We start from the raw sequence: 18,854 nt of genomic DNA, 5'->3' as shown, positions 1-18,854 counted from the left end.
ATACAGCACAGTAATGATACCTGTTTAAGCAGTTTATAATTTTAATGTTGTTAATTCTATTCAAATGAATAATTCACATCCATTGGAGCAGTGCTTTCTTACAAGGTACACCAAATAAACAGGAATCATACAGACTATGCCAAAAGACAACACATGTCCTGCTCCTTTTTCTGAGGTACACGAATAACAAGGAAACTTTAGTATCATGTTACCCACAAGAATGCCCAAAGTGATTTGGTTACTACAGTACTGCCAGGTACATTCAATAGTGCACATTAACAAGGAGTGTGAAGTTAAATCCAGTAAAGCAGTGCATAGCTCTTGATGCAGCAGCCTTTTTCGTGCACATGTAGCAGTGATCTGTCGCATTGCCCCTTCCACTTTCAATTGTGTTTCACTGTTAATTACTTTGGTATTGTGATCCAGGTGTAATACCTACTTTATAAATTAATGCAGACCTTATTAGTAAGTATTGTTCTTCAGCTATTATTCATTGTTGACATTGCGCTCTGTTGCCTCCGTCAACCATCAGTTTGGTACACCAAATTCAGCGTAAACAGTTCTCTTTCCCCTCAGATTTACACACAAATAAATTAAGTTAGAGTAAGTAACAGTATTAATAAATTAATTGTGATGAACTGAAAAACACACTGATTGGTTTTTCCTTATACTGTTATCATTTGTAGCATCTATTGTATTCATGTGTACTCCTGTATCTCTTCCTTAATTGTATAACAGTGAAGTTGAGAAATTTATACAGGCAAATACTCAAGAATTAGCCAAAGATAAATGGTTATGTCCGCTGTCCGGTAAAAAGTTTAAAGGACCAGAATTTGTTAGGAAGCACATTTTCAACAAGCACGCAGAAAAAGTTGAAGAAGTGAAGAAGGAGGTAATTTTTGCTCATTATATTTTCTTTGGTTATATTTTTTTTAAAAATGTGGTGGAGACTTAGAAGAAAATTAGTCAAGCAGCGTTTTAAAATTTAATAAATTGTAGAATTATGTGAGAGCACGCCTGAGATTGTGCTGGTTAAATGTATGTTTTTCAGTTGTTTTGGTAAAAAAAGTAGCCAATAGTTTTCATACAACAAAATTTCTTTGCCATATGAAAGTTCAACTTCCTTGTAATTCTGTGAAATTTTCTTATAATGTTCTCCTGAGTACTAGGCAACCGAATTATTACAGCGGCCTTAACACTTTTATGGTTGTGTGGTTAGTGTGCCATTTAGCTGGCTGATGCTGTACATTTTCAGTTTTTTAATTTTGTGCAGCAGACTGTACTGTACAGATCTTTATTATTTTATTGCATTTGAAAGAGGGGGGGGGGGGCAATTTTTCTATGAAATGCTGCAAAGAAACGTCAACTTACACCAGTGACTATTTTTTTGTATTGAAATGAAAATGTGTTTTCACAACAACAAAAGCTTTTTCACCCTTTACTTTTGTACAGAAAGATCAGTTTAGAATTTGTTTGTACAAAAAATGAAATTGTTTGATAATGTGGTTTTTTTTAATTTAAAATTGCTTAGTAACGTTTGGCCCTGTTTTCTGGAAAACTCACTTGTACATCACATTCTTCACAATAGTACCTTATATCTCTTCTTGTCACTTTCCGTGCAAACTTGATATCTCCTCTGAGGTTATTTTGACTTTTTGGAGCACTTAATCAGTTCTGGGAGTCTTCCACTGATTCTATATACAGACGAACTGTTTTGAGCGAATGTATATTAAAGTAGTTGACCTTTGTTCAGTATAGTCTCTGTCAATTCAGTAATGAGCTAAACAATCTGTTTATTAGTAGGTCTGTACTTTTATATAAAACATACGAATTTATAACTATCTTCATAAAAACCAACTAACTTTCATCAACCACTGTATTTGCCTCCTCTCAAATTAGTAATAACCCATTAGTTGGTCACTGTGGTTCTATCATTAATAACTTTGTTGTGACACTGACATTGGATGCATTCAGCAGTCATTTTGTGTTTTGCTGTCGAAATAAATACAGCCCTGGTATTTTTCCATTCCACAAACAACAAACGAAAGTTTATTTTGTAAGCCCGTGGGCTTTTTTAGCTACTATTTTTCTGTTTTTATAACTGATCCCACTGCCTTAGTTCTGCTTTGCCATAAAAGCTAGAGTAGATCAGGGCTAGGTAAAAGTGATCCATGTATAGAATATGGCCTTTACCATAGGAAATTTCACTCTTGCCTGTTTACTACACGTAGAGTGCTTTAATTAGCATTTGCCTGACTACCAGAATATATTTCACGTTTCATAATTTATCTACCATCACTTTCACATAACATAAAAAATGTTATGCCTTACTTGTTTGGCTTTGTTTTGTATCATCTTTGAAACTAGTTTGCCACAAAAAAGGCAAATTCTTTCATGTATAGGGAGATTTTCTCTCGGTTTGCATGTTGTTTTGCTTTTTGTCATGAGTGTATGAAAAGATGGGTCTCAGTTTGTGAATATGGTTGTGCCCATCTTGATATCTTTAATAAAAAGTCACATTATCTATGAGATGAAACATTCACAAATTGACAGAAAACAATCTCTTGGTTAACACTTCTCTGCAGAGAACGTCTGCAGTAGAGAATTTGTAGACAAATAATCAGTCATTTTCATTTTACTAACAAAGCACAAATGTAAAACCACATCAAAAATCTTCAGTTCTCTGAGTTTCACAGTAATCCACTTATAGCTTTGTCTCTCTTTGTTCCTCATCAAAAAAGTTGGTGAAACAATCTAACACAAACAGGTTCTGGTCAAATTCAATTTGGCATGATTCTTCAGAAACTGGAGGCTGTGGAGCTGTACTGTCATCTATCCACTGCCCATATGAAAAAGGCAGATTGATAGCTTGAGACAGAGGGATCTCTGATACAGCATCAACATCAGGAGGTTCACCTTGAGCACATTTGTTCATCAAGCTCTGAACCGCTATTGTTCAGCAAAAACTCTATCTGATTATCATGTAAACCGGTTGGTCAGCATTTCAATCTTTCTTGCTGTTTATTATTTATGTTTGTTCTCAACATGACACCTGAGAATTCTTTTGGTTTCCTGTTCAAGTAATCCTATTTCAGATTATTTGTGATAGTCATTGAAACAGAGTTTTGGACAATTGTGAAACTTTTGTTACTCACTGAAGACATCCCATTCTGTTAAGAAATATGAATTTTTTTGTTAAGGAAGTCATGTACTGTAATAATAAATACACTCCTGGAAATGGAAAAAAGAACACATTGACACCGGTGTGTCAGACCCACCATACTTGCACCGGACACTGCGAGAGGGCTGTACAAGCAATGATCACACGCACGGCACAGCGGACACACCAGGAACCGCGGTGTTGGCCGTCGAATGGCGCTAGCTGCGCAGCATTTGTGCACCGCCGCCGTCAGTGTCAGCCAGTTTGCCGTGGCATACGGAACTCCATCGCAGTCTTTAACACCGGTAGCATGCCGCGACGGCATGGACGTGAACCGTATGTGCAGTTGACGGACTTTGAGCGAGGGCGTATAGTGGGCATGCGGGAGGCCGGGTGGACGTACCGCTGAATTGCTCAACACGTGGGGCGTGAGGTCTCCACAGTACATCGATGTTGTCGCCAGTGGTCGGCGGAAGGTGCACGTGCCCGTCGACCTGGGACCGGACCGCAGCGACGCACGGATGCACGCCAAGACCGTAGGATCCTACGCAGTGCCGTAGGGGACCGCACCGCCACTTCCCAGCAAATTAGGGACACTGTTGCTCCTGGGGTATCGGCGAAGACCATTCGCAACCGTCTCCATGAAGCTGGGCTACGGTCCCGCACACCGTTAGCCCGTCTTCCGCTCACGCCCCAACATCGTGCAGCCCGCGACAGGCGTGAATGGAGGGACAAATGGAGACGTGTCGCCTTCAGCGATGAGAGTCGCTTCTGCCTTGGTGCCAATGATGGCCGTATGCGTTTTTGGCGCCGTGCAGGTGAGCACCACAATCAAGACTGCATACGACCGAGGCACACAGGGCCAACACCCGGCATCATGGTGTGGGGAGCGATCTACTACACTGGCCGTACACCTCTGGTGATCGTCGAGGGGACACTGAATAGTGCACGGTACATCCAAACCGTCATCGAACCCATCGTTCTACCATTCCTAGACCGGCAAGGGAACTTGCTGTTCCAACAGGACAATGCACGTCCGCATGTATCCCGTGCCACCCAACGTGCTCTAGAAGGTGTAAGTAAACTACCCTGGCCAGCAAGATCTCCAGATCTGTCCCCCATTGAGCATGTTTGTGACTGGATGAAACGTCGTCTCACGCGGTCTGCACGTCCAGCACGAACGCTGGTCCAACTGAGGCGCCAGGTTGAAATGGCATGGCAAGTCGTTCCACAGGCCTACATCCAGCATCTCTAGGATCGTCCCCATGGGAGAATAGCAGCCTGCATTGCTGCGAAAGGTGGATATACACTGTACTAGTGCCGACATTGTGCATGCTCTGTTGCCTGTGTCTATGTGCCTGTGGTTCTGTCAGTGTGATCATGTGATGTATCTGACCCCAGGAATGTGTCAATAAAGTTTCCCCTTCCTGGGACAATGAATTCACGGTGTTCTTATTTCAATTTCCAGGAGTGTATAAGCAACCTTTATTATGATATGTTATTATAGCATTATCACATTCTCTCTGGATTTGTGTAACACTTGGCAATCTTTCAGCTTTATTCTTATTTCAATAGAGGAATTTTTAATTCACCTCTGTGTTCCAGGTTGAATATTTTAACAACTACTTAAGAGATCCAAAGAGACCACAACTGCCAGAACATCCAGGGAATCGACAGGGGAGAAAGGATTCAGGAGCGGATAGCAGAGAAGGCTTTCCTGCACCTGCTCCGTATGTTCCTCAGTGAGTTCTTTAATAGATGTAATGCGCAGCTGAAATTTTATCACATACTGGTTTGTGGGCAGCAAATACTGCAATTGAACAGGGTTGTTATGTCAACAGAACAGTGATGGAGTCATTGAAACTGGACCTGCAATTCAGCACCTGTCGTACTATACTTCTAATTTAAGACAAATATGAAAATAAGTTCTATGGTGTGGCCAAGATGTATGCCTTCCGGGAGCTTTATTCAACTGACACTGTGCTCAGTCTTTATTGACATCATATTTGCTATAATTTTAAATTAACCGTTCTTGCTTATTATGCTCTTTGAAGATTGGGTATATTTATTGATGTACTTACAGCATTCTTAAAGAAAGAATATTATAGCTTGATTGTTCATCAGTAGTAATAGATAACCACTTATCATGTAAAAGGGCATTGATCAGCAGAAGTCTGGGCAACACTGTTAGTTCTTCTTAGCCAATGTGAACAATGAAAATAGTATCAGCGCTTGGTCTATCTTGAATGCTTTTAGATTTAAAAAAAAGTTGGGATGTAAATATTACCCAACCACTTAACTTTCATAATTATATGTATATTTAGTGTGCAGGCTACTGCACATCTGTGTAGGTGTAGGTGATCTTGAAACTCTAATTTATGTACAGATTTTGGTAATATAATTTCACAAGTGCTGTAGTAGTGTGTTGACAGAGTGAAGAATTGCTGATTGAGTAGGTTACCTACATTTGCTGTATACATTTAACTGCAGCAGTCTCAGAATGTCAGAGTCCTTGTGTATCAGCTGTGTGTGGATATACCTTCTGTTTGAGAATATTAATATGTCCCTTGAAGACCTAGTACTAGCCCATAGGGATGACCACATTTTGATATAATATAGGGTGTATACGACCCGGGAGATCCGAGAAAAGCCTAGGAATTTTTTCATCCGGGGGTAAACCGGGATAAACGTGGGAATTTTTCAAAATTCCAGGAATTTTTCATTGTTTTAATTTTCAGTTAAATTTTTGTGATTTTGAGAGGTATGAACCAATGCTCTAACAAAGGATATTAATGTATCCTGCTTCTGCAGAATAATACTGCAGCAACAAAACATGAAGGAGAAAAAAAAACTTAAGTTGCAAAACGAATACACCATATACAACAACAAAACACAGTGTTCATACAAGCGTTTGCCAACTGCAAAGTGTGTCAAAGGCTTTGGGAAGACCATGCAATGCTTCCTAACAACAAATTGTCTCCGATGAGCGTGACGTCACAACTGTTCACTTAGGATTTGTTTGAGCAGTTGCGGTCGGGCTCTTGTGCATGTGCAGTTGAGTTGTGTTTGAGAAGTATCTATCTATATTTGGATGCCGCTCCAGCTACTACTAGGTCTGGGTGCTGAAGAGTCCTCTCCATTTGGCCCAGTCCTCCCACCACTTTTCTTCCTCCACTTGCTGCCATGTCACACCTCTCCTTTCCACAGATATTCTCACTCCCATTTTCCACCATGTTCTTGAATCCTCTTAACATGTCCCCCCCCCCCCCCCCCCCCCTCTCTCTCTCTCTCTCTCTCTCTCTCTCTCTCTCTCTCTCTCTCTCTCTCTCTCTCTCTCTCTCTCTCTCACTCACACTTAAATGTTTAAGGCCCTTTCTAATATCTATATTCCTTACTCTGTCCATTCTTGTTTTTCAGTAACTGCTCTGAGAAATTTCATTTCCCTTGCTTGCAGTCTGCTCTAGTCCCTTTCTGTCATTGTCCATGTTTCTCCTCCATAGGTGGCAATATATATAAGCAGTTTTGCTTTTTCTGAAACTTCTTGATTCCAAATCGGGTGTTTCGTTGTTTGGTTGAAATTGCCTCCCTTCTGTAACCTCCTATTAATTTTGTTGGTTATTCTTCCATGACTAGATATTTCACTCCCTAAATAAGTGAAACTCTCTGCCACCCAAAGTAATATTCCCACTGCAAGCTCTTTGCTTTGCATATTTTGAGAAGTGGTAATGTATGCAAAGGTCTTGGGTTGGATCCTCAATTAATCCTAGGATCTTTATCTGTCACATACCACGTCATTCACCTCCAGCAGTACTTGTTTGATGTGAAAAATGCCAAGTTGTACAATGGGGAATCCATGCTAAACTGTAGGTCCCCCTATAACTTACTGGGTATGTCAGTTCAAAGGTCAAAGGAAGGCAGTGGCATATGATCTCCGACAGGACCATGCCTAGTAAAGCACCATGGTGTTCAAAACAATATTCAGAGTGATTATTGCTTTACTTACTATCAAAGATAAAATGGTGCTTATAGCCCTTAAGGTATGCATTTTAGAGCCCATGTCTACTCGATTCTCTTGCTTTGAAAGATCATTCTTGTAATATTGCTAAATATCAACTGTTTCTCCAGGGACACCCTGTATACCATTTTACAAAGTCGTATTGTCTACAAAATGGAACTTCATATATACTACATCCTCAGAAACAAACAAACGTATCACCTTTAGACATTTTACAATTACAGCAAGTATAACTACACATTGGTTTATAACTAAAGAAATTATCAAGAATATCAGTTTGTCTTGCAACTTCAGATTCTGTAACTATAAACATCCTGTATGCCAAAACATCACAGTGTAGAAAGTTATCCAAACTAGTCACTAATGAACTGAAAGCAGAGTTTACAGAGAAGGCGACTTTGGGGAAGATCAATTTGGATTCCGGGGAAATGTAGGAAGACGCGAGGCAGTACTGACAATACGACTTCTCATAGAAGATAGGTTAAGGAAAGGTAAACCTACATTTATTGCTTTTGCAGACTTAGAGAAAGCTTCTGGCAATGTTGACTGGAATACTCTTTTTCTCTTTTTTTTTCATATTCTAAAGGGGGCAAGGGTAAAACACAGGAAGTGAAAGGCTGTTTACAGTCTGTACAGGGCTGTACCCTATCCTCAATGTAATTCACTATTGAATAAGCAGTAAAGGAAACAAAAGAAAAATTTGGAGTAGGAATTGAAGTCCAGCGAGAAGAAATAAAAAAAATTGAGCTATGCTCATGATATTGTAATTCTGTTGGAGACGGCAAAGGACTTGAAAGAGCAATTGAACGGAATGGAAATGGTCTTGAAAGGAGGATATAAGATGAACATCAACAGAAGCAAAAGAGGATAATGGAACGTAGTCGAATTAAATCAGGTGATGCTGAGGGAATTAGATTATGAAATGAGAAACCTAAGGTAGTAATGAGATTTGTTATTTGGGCAGCAAAATAACAGATGATAGCCAAAGTAGAGAAGATATAAAATGTAGACTAGCAATGGCAAGAAAAGTATTTCTGAAATAAAAGAGATTTGTTAACATCAAATGTAAATTTACGTGTGTCAAGTCTTTCCTGAAAGTATTTGTATGGAGTGTAGCCATGCAGGGAAGCAAAACACGGACGGTTAACAGTTTAGACAAGAAGAGAATAGAAGCTTTTGAAATGTGGTGCTACAGAAGAATGCCGAAGATTAGATGGGCAGATCGCATAAATAATGAAAAGGTACTGAATTGAATTTGGGAGAAAAGATACTTGTGACACAACCTGACTAGAAGGGATGACACATACTGAGACATTGAAGGATCACCAATTTAGTACTGGAGGGAAGCATGGGGGATAAAAATCATAAAGGGAGACCAAGAGATAAATACAGTAAACAGATCCAGGAGGATGTAGGTTGCAGTAGCTACTTGGAGGTTAAGAGGCTTGCACAGGATAGAGTAGCAGGCATCAAACCAGTCTCGGGACTGAAGGCAACAACAACAACAACAACAACAATGTTGATCAATCCAGGTTACCTTTGACAATACTTTTGATTGATAATCAGCAGGTTTGCAATAATTTGGTAGTTTTGCACATTGTGGGCAAAGGTCAGAAGCTTAATGTACTAAGGAACAGAGAGAAATTCTAAAAAGTCTCCACTCCTTCCTTCGTGAAACTATTAACGATCATACAGATGTGTACCATATAAATATTTTAGCTAGTTCACTTTACTGCCTAAATTAGGTTTTCAAGTGTTTCATCTGTTTTGGAGTATTTCATATTTTAACTGTGATTTTGTTAACTTTCTGGTTTTTTCTGTAAAACTGATAAATGTGGTGGTAGCACACTCATGTGGTTTTTATCTTGATATATAGGTTCTCTTTCTCTGTAGTGTTTAGAGTATCCACACTCTTCTGTTTGTTTTCCTCCTCCTGGTTTTAAACCTTCCACCTGCCATAGCTGCACTCAACAATGTTGTTTGCCCCATATGTGGCATGTGCTCTGGCAGGTCTCTCACCGTCGTCTGTTTGTGGTTTTCCTGTTGGTACAGCATGATGGAACAAGATGGTGGTTGCTGTCGGGATCCTACTTAAGGTTCTTTCGCATATTGTATGGTCCTTTTCCTCACTGTAACATTTCTAGTGTTTTTTGTGATACTGCAAATAATCATTTTCTAACAGAGTTTTTCATCTCGGTAATGTTTTATGTTCCCTATTTTATAAAATAGACACAGAAGTTTCATTCCACAGACAACATATGGTGGAAGACACCCTTAGTTCTTTCACGCTTAATGTGGGTAATGCCTGGTCATCAGTTTGTTGTTAATTTTTCATTTTTGAATGACTACTTGGTCGTAATGGTAATACGTTGTTCCCATCATCACAGTGTATGCCAGAAGATGAAATTTTATTATTCTGAAACTGGCCATAAACAATAAAATATTGGTTCAACAACTGTTGCACTATCTTTCATTTTATGAAAATAGACTTGTACAGTTGCAATTGCGCTACCCAAAGAACTCTTTAAAAACATAGTAATATTATCACTCATCATTTAATTCATTGCTATTCTGCTGTTGGTTTATACAGACAGATTTATGTTGAAAATTTTTTTTTGCAGTTACCAGTATAATTATGGGGGTCGTCACGCTGGTTATGGAGGCCACGGCTTTGGATATGGTTATAATCAGGGCTACAACCAAGGGTATGCAAGACCAAACCGGGGAGGATACAGTCGCGGCAGGTAAGGTAGCTACTACACTTTTCTAGTCATTGTTTGATATTAGTAGAGTATTCCTCACTTTATATAACACACTATAAAGCTTCTTTTACAACCACTTATAAGATGGTACCTTTTTATCTGTGAATTGGATGATGTGTAATTTTAGACTCATAAATAAAAATGAAAGTGGGGCAGGGCGAAGATTACATTGCTTAAGTTCTTGACAACTCCTACAAGTTTGTGGTGCTTTTGTGAAAAAATGAGTGTATGCACTGGAATAATTATTGCTGTGTATAATTTTATAATCTACGGCTTGTGGCTTGTAGTAAGTGTTGCTGCCTCTATATCACGGGGTTCTGGGTTTGATTCCTGACCAGGTCAGAGATTTTCTTTTCGTCGGGACTGGGTATTTGTGGTGTCCTAACAATTGCATCTCATCAAATGGTATAATCAACTCAGAAAGACTTGCACCAGTGAACCAAAAGCCCAGATGGGGTCTCCTGGTCAATAATCCTGTACAATTATTTCATTCCATTTGTACTAATTTTTTTACTCCATAGCGGCATTTATTTTCGTTTGAGATGGATTTGACACTGCAAACCCCCCCCCCCCCCCCCCCCCTTTCTCTCTCTCTCTCTCTCTCTCTCTCTCTCTCTCTCTCTCTCTCTCTCTCTCTTCCCTCCACAAGTTATTGAAATGTAAAAAAAAAAAAAAAAAAAATTCTTGGATTATGTGGTAAGTTTACACTGTTCATCTTTCCCACTATTTTGCACATATTTTCCGCGTTTGACTTAGAAAATTCATAACCTAACATTAAACCTTTTCATGAGAGGAATATGCATTTCACCTCTTTCAAGAGAAGAAATAAAACATGTATTAAGACAAATTACACTTGATGATAGACCCACAGGGTCCAAAATGCATTGTGTATTTAATAAAACACGAAAAGTTGTGACTGAAGGTATTTTTTAATTCGTATCTCTAGTATATTGAATACAGTCAAGTTTGAAGCTGCAAAATATAGATAAAATTAAATTAATATTTGGTTTAAGTTAAAAAATTCCTTATTCAAAGAATATATTTCTCCACTTAATGTGTCAGCATCTAACACTGTTGTGATCTGTTTGTTACTTATGATCCTCTGTGACATACAAAACATTTACTTCAGGCATACTAACAGACTGGAAAGTGTTGTTGGAATGCAAATGATTAAATTTTATTTGCGCTCTAAAATTTATCGTCGACATTGCTTGCCTTAGTTACCTAGTTTCATTGTATTCTTTTGTCAGTACTGACCTCTGTTTATTGATATAAAAGAGCTACCAATAACGGAAAAGTTGCAAGAAGACCAGTATATAATTAAACAGAACTTGAAAACAATTTTTACTTTTATAAATAACGTAAATGTAATAGAGAAATGACATGATCATTTACATAAATAATTTTGATCATCCTTTTTATTGAGTAAACCCTCAGAGATGCAGGAAAGCTAGTGCAACTTCTGTTAGTGGATTCAGAAGTGGGAGGAGTGATACATAATTTATAGCTTTGTTTGGGAAACTACAGTAGCCTTATTGATTTTCCTGTATCTTGTTGTTGATGCCCAAGTTATCTGTCTCATCTATTGATGGAATGTTTTGTATCTCTGAATACCTTTATCAGCTGTAGGAGAAAAAATTAGGTGTTAATTTTTTAACCGTCACTCCTCAGTAGATGAAATAATTTTTGTCCCGTTGCTGTCATGTATATTTATGTTTTCGGTTGTTTGAGAATGGGGCAGGAATTAAATCACATGAGATTGTAAAATATCTGTATACTTTTTGTTTCATTCATTCTACCTGCTGTAGAAAGAAATATTGTACATTACCTTGTGGTAAAACTACTTCTTTTGACAACTGAAAACTGAAGTTATTAAAAATTCCTACTAATGAAGTGGTGAACACAGCAGGCTACAGATTGAAACAAACAGTTGTTTTAGGTAGGGAAGAGAAATTACTAAGAAAATTAGATGTAAAACTGCAAGAAATGCCAAAAAATATAAGTTTGATAGTGGAAAATTACTGGGAAAAAGTTTCATTATGTGGACATACATACATCAGAAAAGTTATACATCACCCCGGTTCCCAGCACTCCTGAAAGCAGACGTTGATTGTGGACATTGTATCACAGACACAATCCCTTTGACTGTTCAGAGATGTCACTAAACCTGCCCAAAGATGTAAACAACCATGCATGAGTAGCACCTATTAGACGGGGGTTGGGGGGGGGGGGGGGGGGGGGGATCCGACAGCCGATCAGTTCCAGTCATTCCACTAGGAAGGAGGTACACGGTTTGTGTTGTCAGTAGTTCAACCATGCCCAGACAGTCAATACCGCAGCTCCATCACGTATGCATTGTTACTTTGTACCAGGAAGGGCTATCAACAAGGAAAGTGAACAGGTGTCTCAGAGTGAAACAAAGCAATGTTGTTCAGGCATGGAGGAGATGCAGTGAGAGTGGAGCTGTCAATGACATGCCTCCCTCAGGCCGCCCAAGGGATGACCATTGCCTACGGATTATGGTTCGGAGGAACCATGACAGCAACGCCACCATGTTGAATAATGCTTTTCGTGCAACCACAGGACGTCATGTTACGACTCAAACTGTATGCAATAGGCTGCACGATGCGCAGCTTCACTGCCAACATCCAGGGTTAGGTCTATCTTTGCAACCACGACACTATGCAGCTAGGTACAGATGGGCCCAGTACCATGCCCAATGGACCGTTCAGGATTGGCATCACGTTCTCTTCATCGATGAGTGCCGGATATGCCTTCAACCAGACAATCGTCGGAGACGTGTTTGGAGGCAACCCTGCAGAAAGGTGAAGCTTCCCTGCTGTTTTGGGGTAGTGTTACATGGGGCCGACGTATGCTGCTGGTGGTCATGGAAGGCACTGTAATGGCTGTACTATACGTGAATGCCATTCTGCAACCAATAATGGAACCATACAGGCAGCATATTGGCGAGGCATTCATCTTCACGAACAATTTGCACCCCTGTCATGCACATACTGTGGATAGTTCCCTCCATGATAATGATATCACTCAACTAGAGTGGCCAGTATGTTCGCCAGACATAAACCCTGTCGAACATGCCAGGCATAGATTGAAAAGGGCTGCTTATGGACGATGTGACCCAACAACCACTCTGAGGAATCTAGACTGAATTGCCGTTGAGGAGTGGGACAATCTGGACCAGCAGTGCCTTGATGAACTTGTGGATAGTATGCCATGACGAATACAGGCATGCATCAGTGCAAGAGGACGTGCTACTGGGTATTAAAGGTACCGGTGTGTGCAGAAATCTGGACCACCACCTCTGTAGGTCTCTCTGTATGGTCATTCAACATGCAATGTGTGGTTTTCATGAGCAGCAAAAACAGAGGAAATGGTGTTTACGTTGATCTCTGTTCCAATTTCTGCAACTCTTGGAACCGAGGTGATGAAAAACTATTTTTTGATGTGTGTATTTACAATAAGCGGAATTATAACCCTTTTTATTGTCTGCAGAACATGCGGCATTTGTTTCCCATCCTAGTATTCGTGCATATAGTATCTGTACTGTTGGTAAAGATAACCATTTGTCAGAATAAGCAGTATTATAGTTTAAGTGTGTTGTAATTACTTTGCAATACTTTTTTTATTACACCAAATTGTCATATGGTCGGATGAGGGCTAGACTTTTTTTTTGTTTGTTTATTTTGGTTTTCAGGTCCCCGCCTATTGAATCTGCTCGTCCAATAGTTTCTTATAAAGATGTAGATGTGCCAGAGGTTCCAGAGATCTTCTGATTATAATTTATTTTTACATAATGACATGCACACCCTTTGTGCATATTTTATTTGCTGGTGGCAGAAATTAGAAATGTTAACACTTTTTCTTGAATATATTATTGTTATTAAAGCTATAAAGAAGTGTAAATTGTGGTTTGTATTGAGACACTTACTATATGTATGTTGTGACATGGTATGCACCACTTCATTGTTAGGTGCAAGCCGACTTTCTGCTTTCTGTGACCAAAATAATTCATTTGCACCCAAATGTCTGACAGAATTGTTATAGTAACTGGGGGCTCAATTTGTACTGAATTCATCATATAGTTCAAAAATTTTGCATTGTCTACAGTTTAGGGCATGTTCTTTGTTTGTTTGTTTGAAGTATTACAGTTATGTTGTGAAATCTACATAATCCTAATAATGGGCATATCTTGTCACAGTTTGTTATTTCTTACAGTTCTAATGATGTTACATAAATTTGTTAAGAAAAAAAGAATGGTATTGTGATATGTTGTATAGACAAATTTAACTTTCAATGTCAGATGCTTAAGGATAATAAAACACTTTTGTTATTTTAGTTAACTTCCTTAGTAAATTAATTTCAGACATACGTAATCCTCCAGCTCTTCAACCTTTATTGAAATGATCTATGAACCATTTTGCATGGTGTGTATAAAATGTTTACTTGGAATGAATGAATATTTTCCCCTCAGGACGGATTGCTATTTTTGTTGTTTTGTGTTTAAGTATTTATTTGTGTGAAAGATTTTAAACATAAATTTCTGACTCATCACTACCAGTTAAATGTTCTAATCAGATTTTTTTCTTGTCAGGGGTGGTGGTGAATATCGTCCAGTAATTCATTACCGAGACTTGGATGCTCCAAGAGAACCTGAAGAGTTTATTTGATATGATAACACAAATCAGTCTTTGTGTGCTTGGTATTCTTTTATGTATGGTACTAGAATGTGATGTTGTCAGAACAGGCTTTTCTGTTTTGGGAGAACTGTCATTTAGTTTCTGCTGTGTTGCTAGAGACTGTCACCTCAACTGCAGCAATTCACTTTTGTACTCACATTAAAACTTAGCTGCTTTAGCCTCTTGAATTATTTCAGATATATCTATCAACATTGACAGAAATGTTAGGTGTTTATAGTCCTTCACTATATGCTGCAATGTGACAATGTCTTGCATTTAATCATAGACATATGTAAGACATATTGATTGTTTTGTTGTCATAATGTAAAAGAATAGTCTGCTGATACTTCCAGTACATCAACCCAGGGAACATATGCAATTGTGAAATTTCTTTACAAAGCTAGGAAGTATTTATTGTCTATCACATGTGTTTTGGTAACACAAGTGTGTGTGTGTGTGTGTGTGTGTGTGTGTGAGGGCGCGCGCGCGCTTCTACAGAACAGGGAGGAGACTGAGACACTAATCAATGTAATATACATCTTCCATAATTTAAGCAATTTTCAGAGTATGTTTAGCAAGTAAAATGTTATTTGTACATTATTTTTACCCCAACCAATATGAAAATTATGAACACTTTGTTCGTAGATTTAAATGGCTGTAAATTTTCGTGCAATGTGGGACAGTATTTGAAAATATGTTATGACTTTAAATTACATCTGCTGACAATTTGAATCCCAACTCTTTTAATGCTTGTAGCTGAAAGCATTTTACTGCAAGAAGCATTGATCGTGATGACTCATGGGATGATATGAATTTCCCATTTGTGATGAATAAATTTATGATGGCTTACTTTTACATGTCTGTTTCCTTTCCTGTTCACCTCTTATGAGACAAGGGTTCCATGAGCACTTTATGTACACATTATTTGACCCCACTAGTTGTATGCTGTAATTCTTTGGAGGAAGTAATAGATTTCAGGGGGTACCTGTATGAACGGTACCACAGTTTTCAATTAATAATGTACTGTTATATAGACTATGGTGATACTCCGATAGAGATGTTTGCTTACAGTTTCGTAGCAATACATCAGTGTTAATGCATTATGTGTAAAGAGTAGTTTTTATAGGGAATTCATCTAAATTTAGGGGACACTGATAAGTTTGTATTTGAGGTAGCAGAAGAAATACTAAGACAATGTTGAAATTAAAATTTAAGATAATTTCTAGACAGTTTCTAAAAATCATGTCCATTTATATTTACAACTGCATAGAAGTATGTCAGTTTGAAATTTGAGACAGGTGGTTACGTACTAAATGAAATAACTGAAAAAATAAACTTACTTCATACCTCATATTAGCTGACAGGTATCTGCATTCCATTAGATACGTTGAACTGTTTAACATACAGATGAATCACAACACAGCTCCAATCATGTCAGTTCAGAGTTACAAGAATAGTGTTCCCATGATTATATTTTTTGGGTGTGTTTGCTTCTGTGGCAGTGAGCAGTAAATTGATCGTCAGAAGTCCTAAATATTCTATTTTACAGTTTGTGAAGAGTGACTCATTCTTAAAAATTGGTTTATACTTCATTTTTAAATGCAAATTCTGGTCCTTACTTCTTGGTGGAAGAAATTTATTTGTAGCTCATTCTGATGCAAGCAGTCTTTTCATCATTCAGATGATGATATGGGACTTGAATAATCATCAGGTGCTGCAAGATGCACTGATGGCAGCTTTTTTTTTTTTTTTAAAAAAAAGGGTATGACGATGGCTGTCTGTTTTCCAGTAATGTAATTAGGAGTAAGCTTCCTAATGTCAGTGATGTATTAACTGTGTTGAGCAATACATTAATGTAAACTCAAGTATGAAAAAGAATGATCAGTTGCACAACAGCCATTTCTAAGCCTTGGCCTTGTGAAGCAGATTATTCTTTTCTTTCCTGTTTGGTGCTGATTTTCTCCAATTCTGAATCCCAGTTCACCTTTTGTCATACCTGACACCTTCCTGTCTACTTATCTTTAGTTTTCCAACTCTTTCAGTTTCTTTGGCCACATTACATTACATTACATTATATTGATACTTGTTCTGTAGACCATGAATGCAACATTTCGTGATGATGTAGAATCTGTCAGTGTAATATAAAGTTTTCTTTACACAATATAATTAAGTTTTATTTGTTACTTATTTAAATATTGGTTGGCTCTCTGTCAGACTTTAATGCTATGTGTCAAATGACTGATTTTTGTGGCAGCATTAATTCATCTCGTTCTGTGCCGAAGTCAGATTTAACCCAGAATAGTAGGGGGAATGGAATTCGATAGTAGGAAAAGGAAGAGAAGGAAAAGTAGTAGGTGAATATGGACTGGGGGGTAGAGAATGAAAGAGGAAGCTGCCTGGTAGAATTTTGCACAGAGCATAACCTAATCATAGCTAACACTTGGTTTAAGAATAATGAAAGAAGGTTGTATATTTGGAAGAGGCCTGGAAGGTTTCAGATGGATCATATAATGGTAAGACAGATTTAGGAACCTGATTTTAAATTGTAAGAAATTTCAAGTTATGTATGTGGACACAGACCACAATTTTTTGGTTATGAATTGTAGATTAAAACTGAAGAAACTGCAAAAAGGTGGGAACGGAGGTGGGACCTGGATAAACTAAAAGAACCAGAGAGTTTCAGAGAGAGCATTAGGGAACGATTGGCAAGAACAGGGGAAAGAAACAGAGGATGAGAAGAAGAATGGGTAGCTTTGAGAGATGAAATAGTGAAGGCAGTAGAGGGTCAAGTAGGTAAAAAGGTGAGGGCTAGTAGAAATCCTTGGGTAACAGAAGTGATACTGAATTTATTTGCTGAAAGGAGAAAATATAAAAATGCGTGAAATGAAGCAGGCGAAAAGGAATACAAACGTCTCAAAAATGAGATTGACATGAAGTGTAGAATGGCTAAGCAAGGATGGCTCGAGGAAAAGTGCAAGGATGTAGAGGCATACATCACTAGGGGTAAGATAGATATTGTGTACAGAAAAATTAAAAGGATACCTTTGGAGAAAATAGAACCATTTTTATGAATATCAAGAGCTCAGGTGGAAAACCAGTCCTAGGCAAAGAAGGGAATGCAGAAAAGTGGAAAGAGTATGTCAGTGGTGTATACAAGGGCGATGTACTTCAGGGAAATATTATGGAAACTGAAGAGGACCTAGATGAAGATGAAATCGGTGCTATGGCACTGCATGAAGAATTTGACAGAGCACTGAAAGACTTAAGTCGAAACAAGGCCCCAGGAGTAAGAAAGATTCCGTTAGAACTACCGATAGCCTCAGGAGAGCCAACCATGACAAAACTCTACTGTCTTGTGAGCAAGATGTTTGAGGCAGGTGAAATATACCTCCGACTTCAAGAAAAATATAATAATTCCGATCTCGAAGAGAGCAGGTGTTGATAGGTGCGAAAATTACCAAACTATCAGTTTAATAAGTCATAGTTGCAAAATACTAACATGAATTCTTTACAGATGAACGGAGAAACTGGTAGAAGCTGACCTCGGGGAAGATCAATTTGGATTTCGTATAAATGTTGGAACATGTGAGGCAATACTGACCCTACAACTTACCTTAGGAGATAGATTCAGGAAAGGCAAACCTACATTTCTAGCATTTGTAGACTTAGACAAAGCTTTTGGCAATGTTGACTGAAATAATCTCTTTACTAATTAATGGAAAATCTCATATAAAGATGTGAAACACTGGCCAGTACTTCAGTACTTACCTCAGCTCAGTACAGCCGATAGAAACACAAAAAACAACCGAAAATTTAAGTTCCTAGCTTTCTGAATAAATGTTCCTTCATCAGGGAGGAGAGAGGGGAAAGAAAGGGAAGAAGGGAAAGTGGATTTAGTTACTCACAACTCAGGTTATGAAGCAACAGGGAAAGGAAAACAGGGAGGGTAGCAAGGATGGAGGCATAATCTCTTTCAAATTCTGAAGGTGGCAGGGAGCGAAAGGCTATTAACAATTTGTAGCCTTTCCCTGATGTCATTCAATCTGTAGATTGAGCAAGCAGTAAAGGAAACAAAAGAAAAACTTAAAATCCATGGAGAAGAAACAAAAACTTTGAGCTTTGCTGATGCCATTGTAATTCTGTCAGAGACAGCAAAGGATTTGGAAGAGCAGCTGAACAGAATGGTAAGTGTCTTGAAAGGAGAATATAAGATGAACATT

The 18,854-nt window shown here is 38.4% G+C and overlaps 1 protein-coding gene across 21 annotated transcripts in view; it reads left to right on the top strand.

Moving 5' to 3' along the window:
• The window catches only part of LOC126361861 (serrate RNA effector molecule homolog), a 195,827-nt gene extending 180,338 nt beyond the window's left edge, over positions 1-15,489 (top strand). For 7 of the 21 annotated variants that reach the window (XM_050007828.1, XM_050007839.1, XM_050007835.1 and 4 more), the window contains 4 exons: positions 739-892; positions 4,766-4,902; positions 9,797-9,919; positions 14,550-15,489. In XM_050007828.1, the coding sequence (XP_049863785.1) occupies positions 739-892; positions 4,766-4,902; positions 9,797-9,919; positions 14,550-14,625 (490 nt within the window). In that variant the 3' untranslated portion in view covers positions 14,626-15,489. Of the gene's footprint in view, positions 1-738; positions 893-4,765; positions 4,903-9,796; positions 9,920-13,652; positions 14,294-14,549 lie in introns of those variants that run through there. The other 14 variants (XM_050007841.1, XM_050007836.1, XM_050007829.1 and 11 more) reach the window with 2 other exon arrangements.
• The last annotated feature ends 3,365 nt before the right edge of the window (positions 15,490-18,854 follow it).

The sequence above is a fragment of the Schistocerca gregaria genome, chromosome 1, assembly GCF_023897955.1.
Source record: "Schistocerca gregaria isolate iqSchGreg1 chromosome 1, iqSchGreg1.2, whole genome shotgun sequence".
In the NCBI taxonomy this organism is placed as follows: domain Eukaryota; kingdom Metazoa; phylum Arthropoda; class Insecta; order Orthoptera; family Acrididae; genus Schistocerca; species Schistocerca gregaria.
This window is presented reverse-complemented; position numbering and strand designations above follow the sequence as displayed.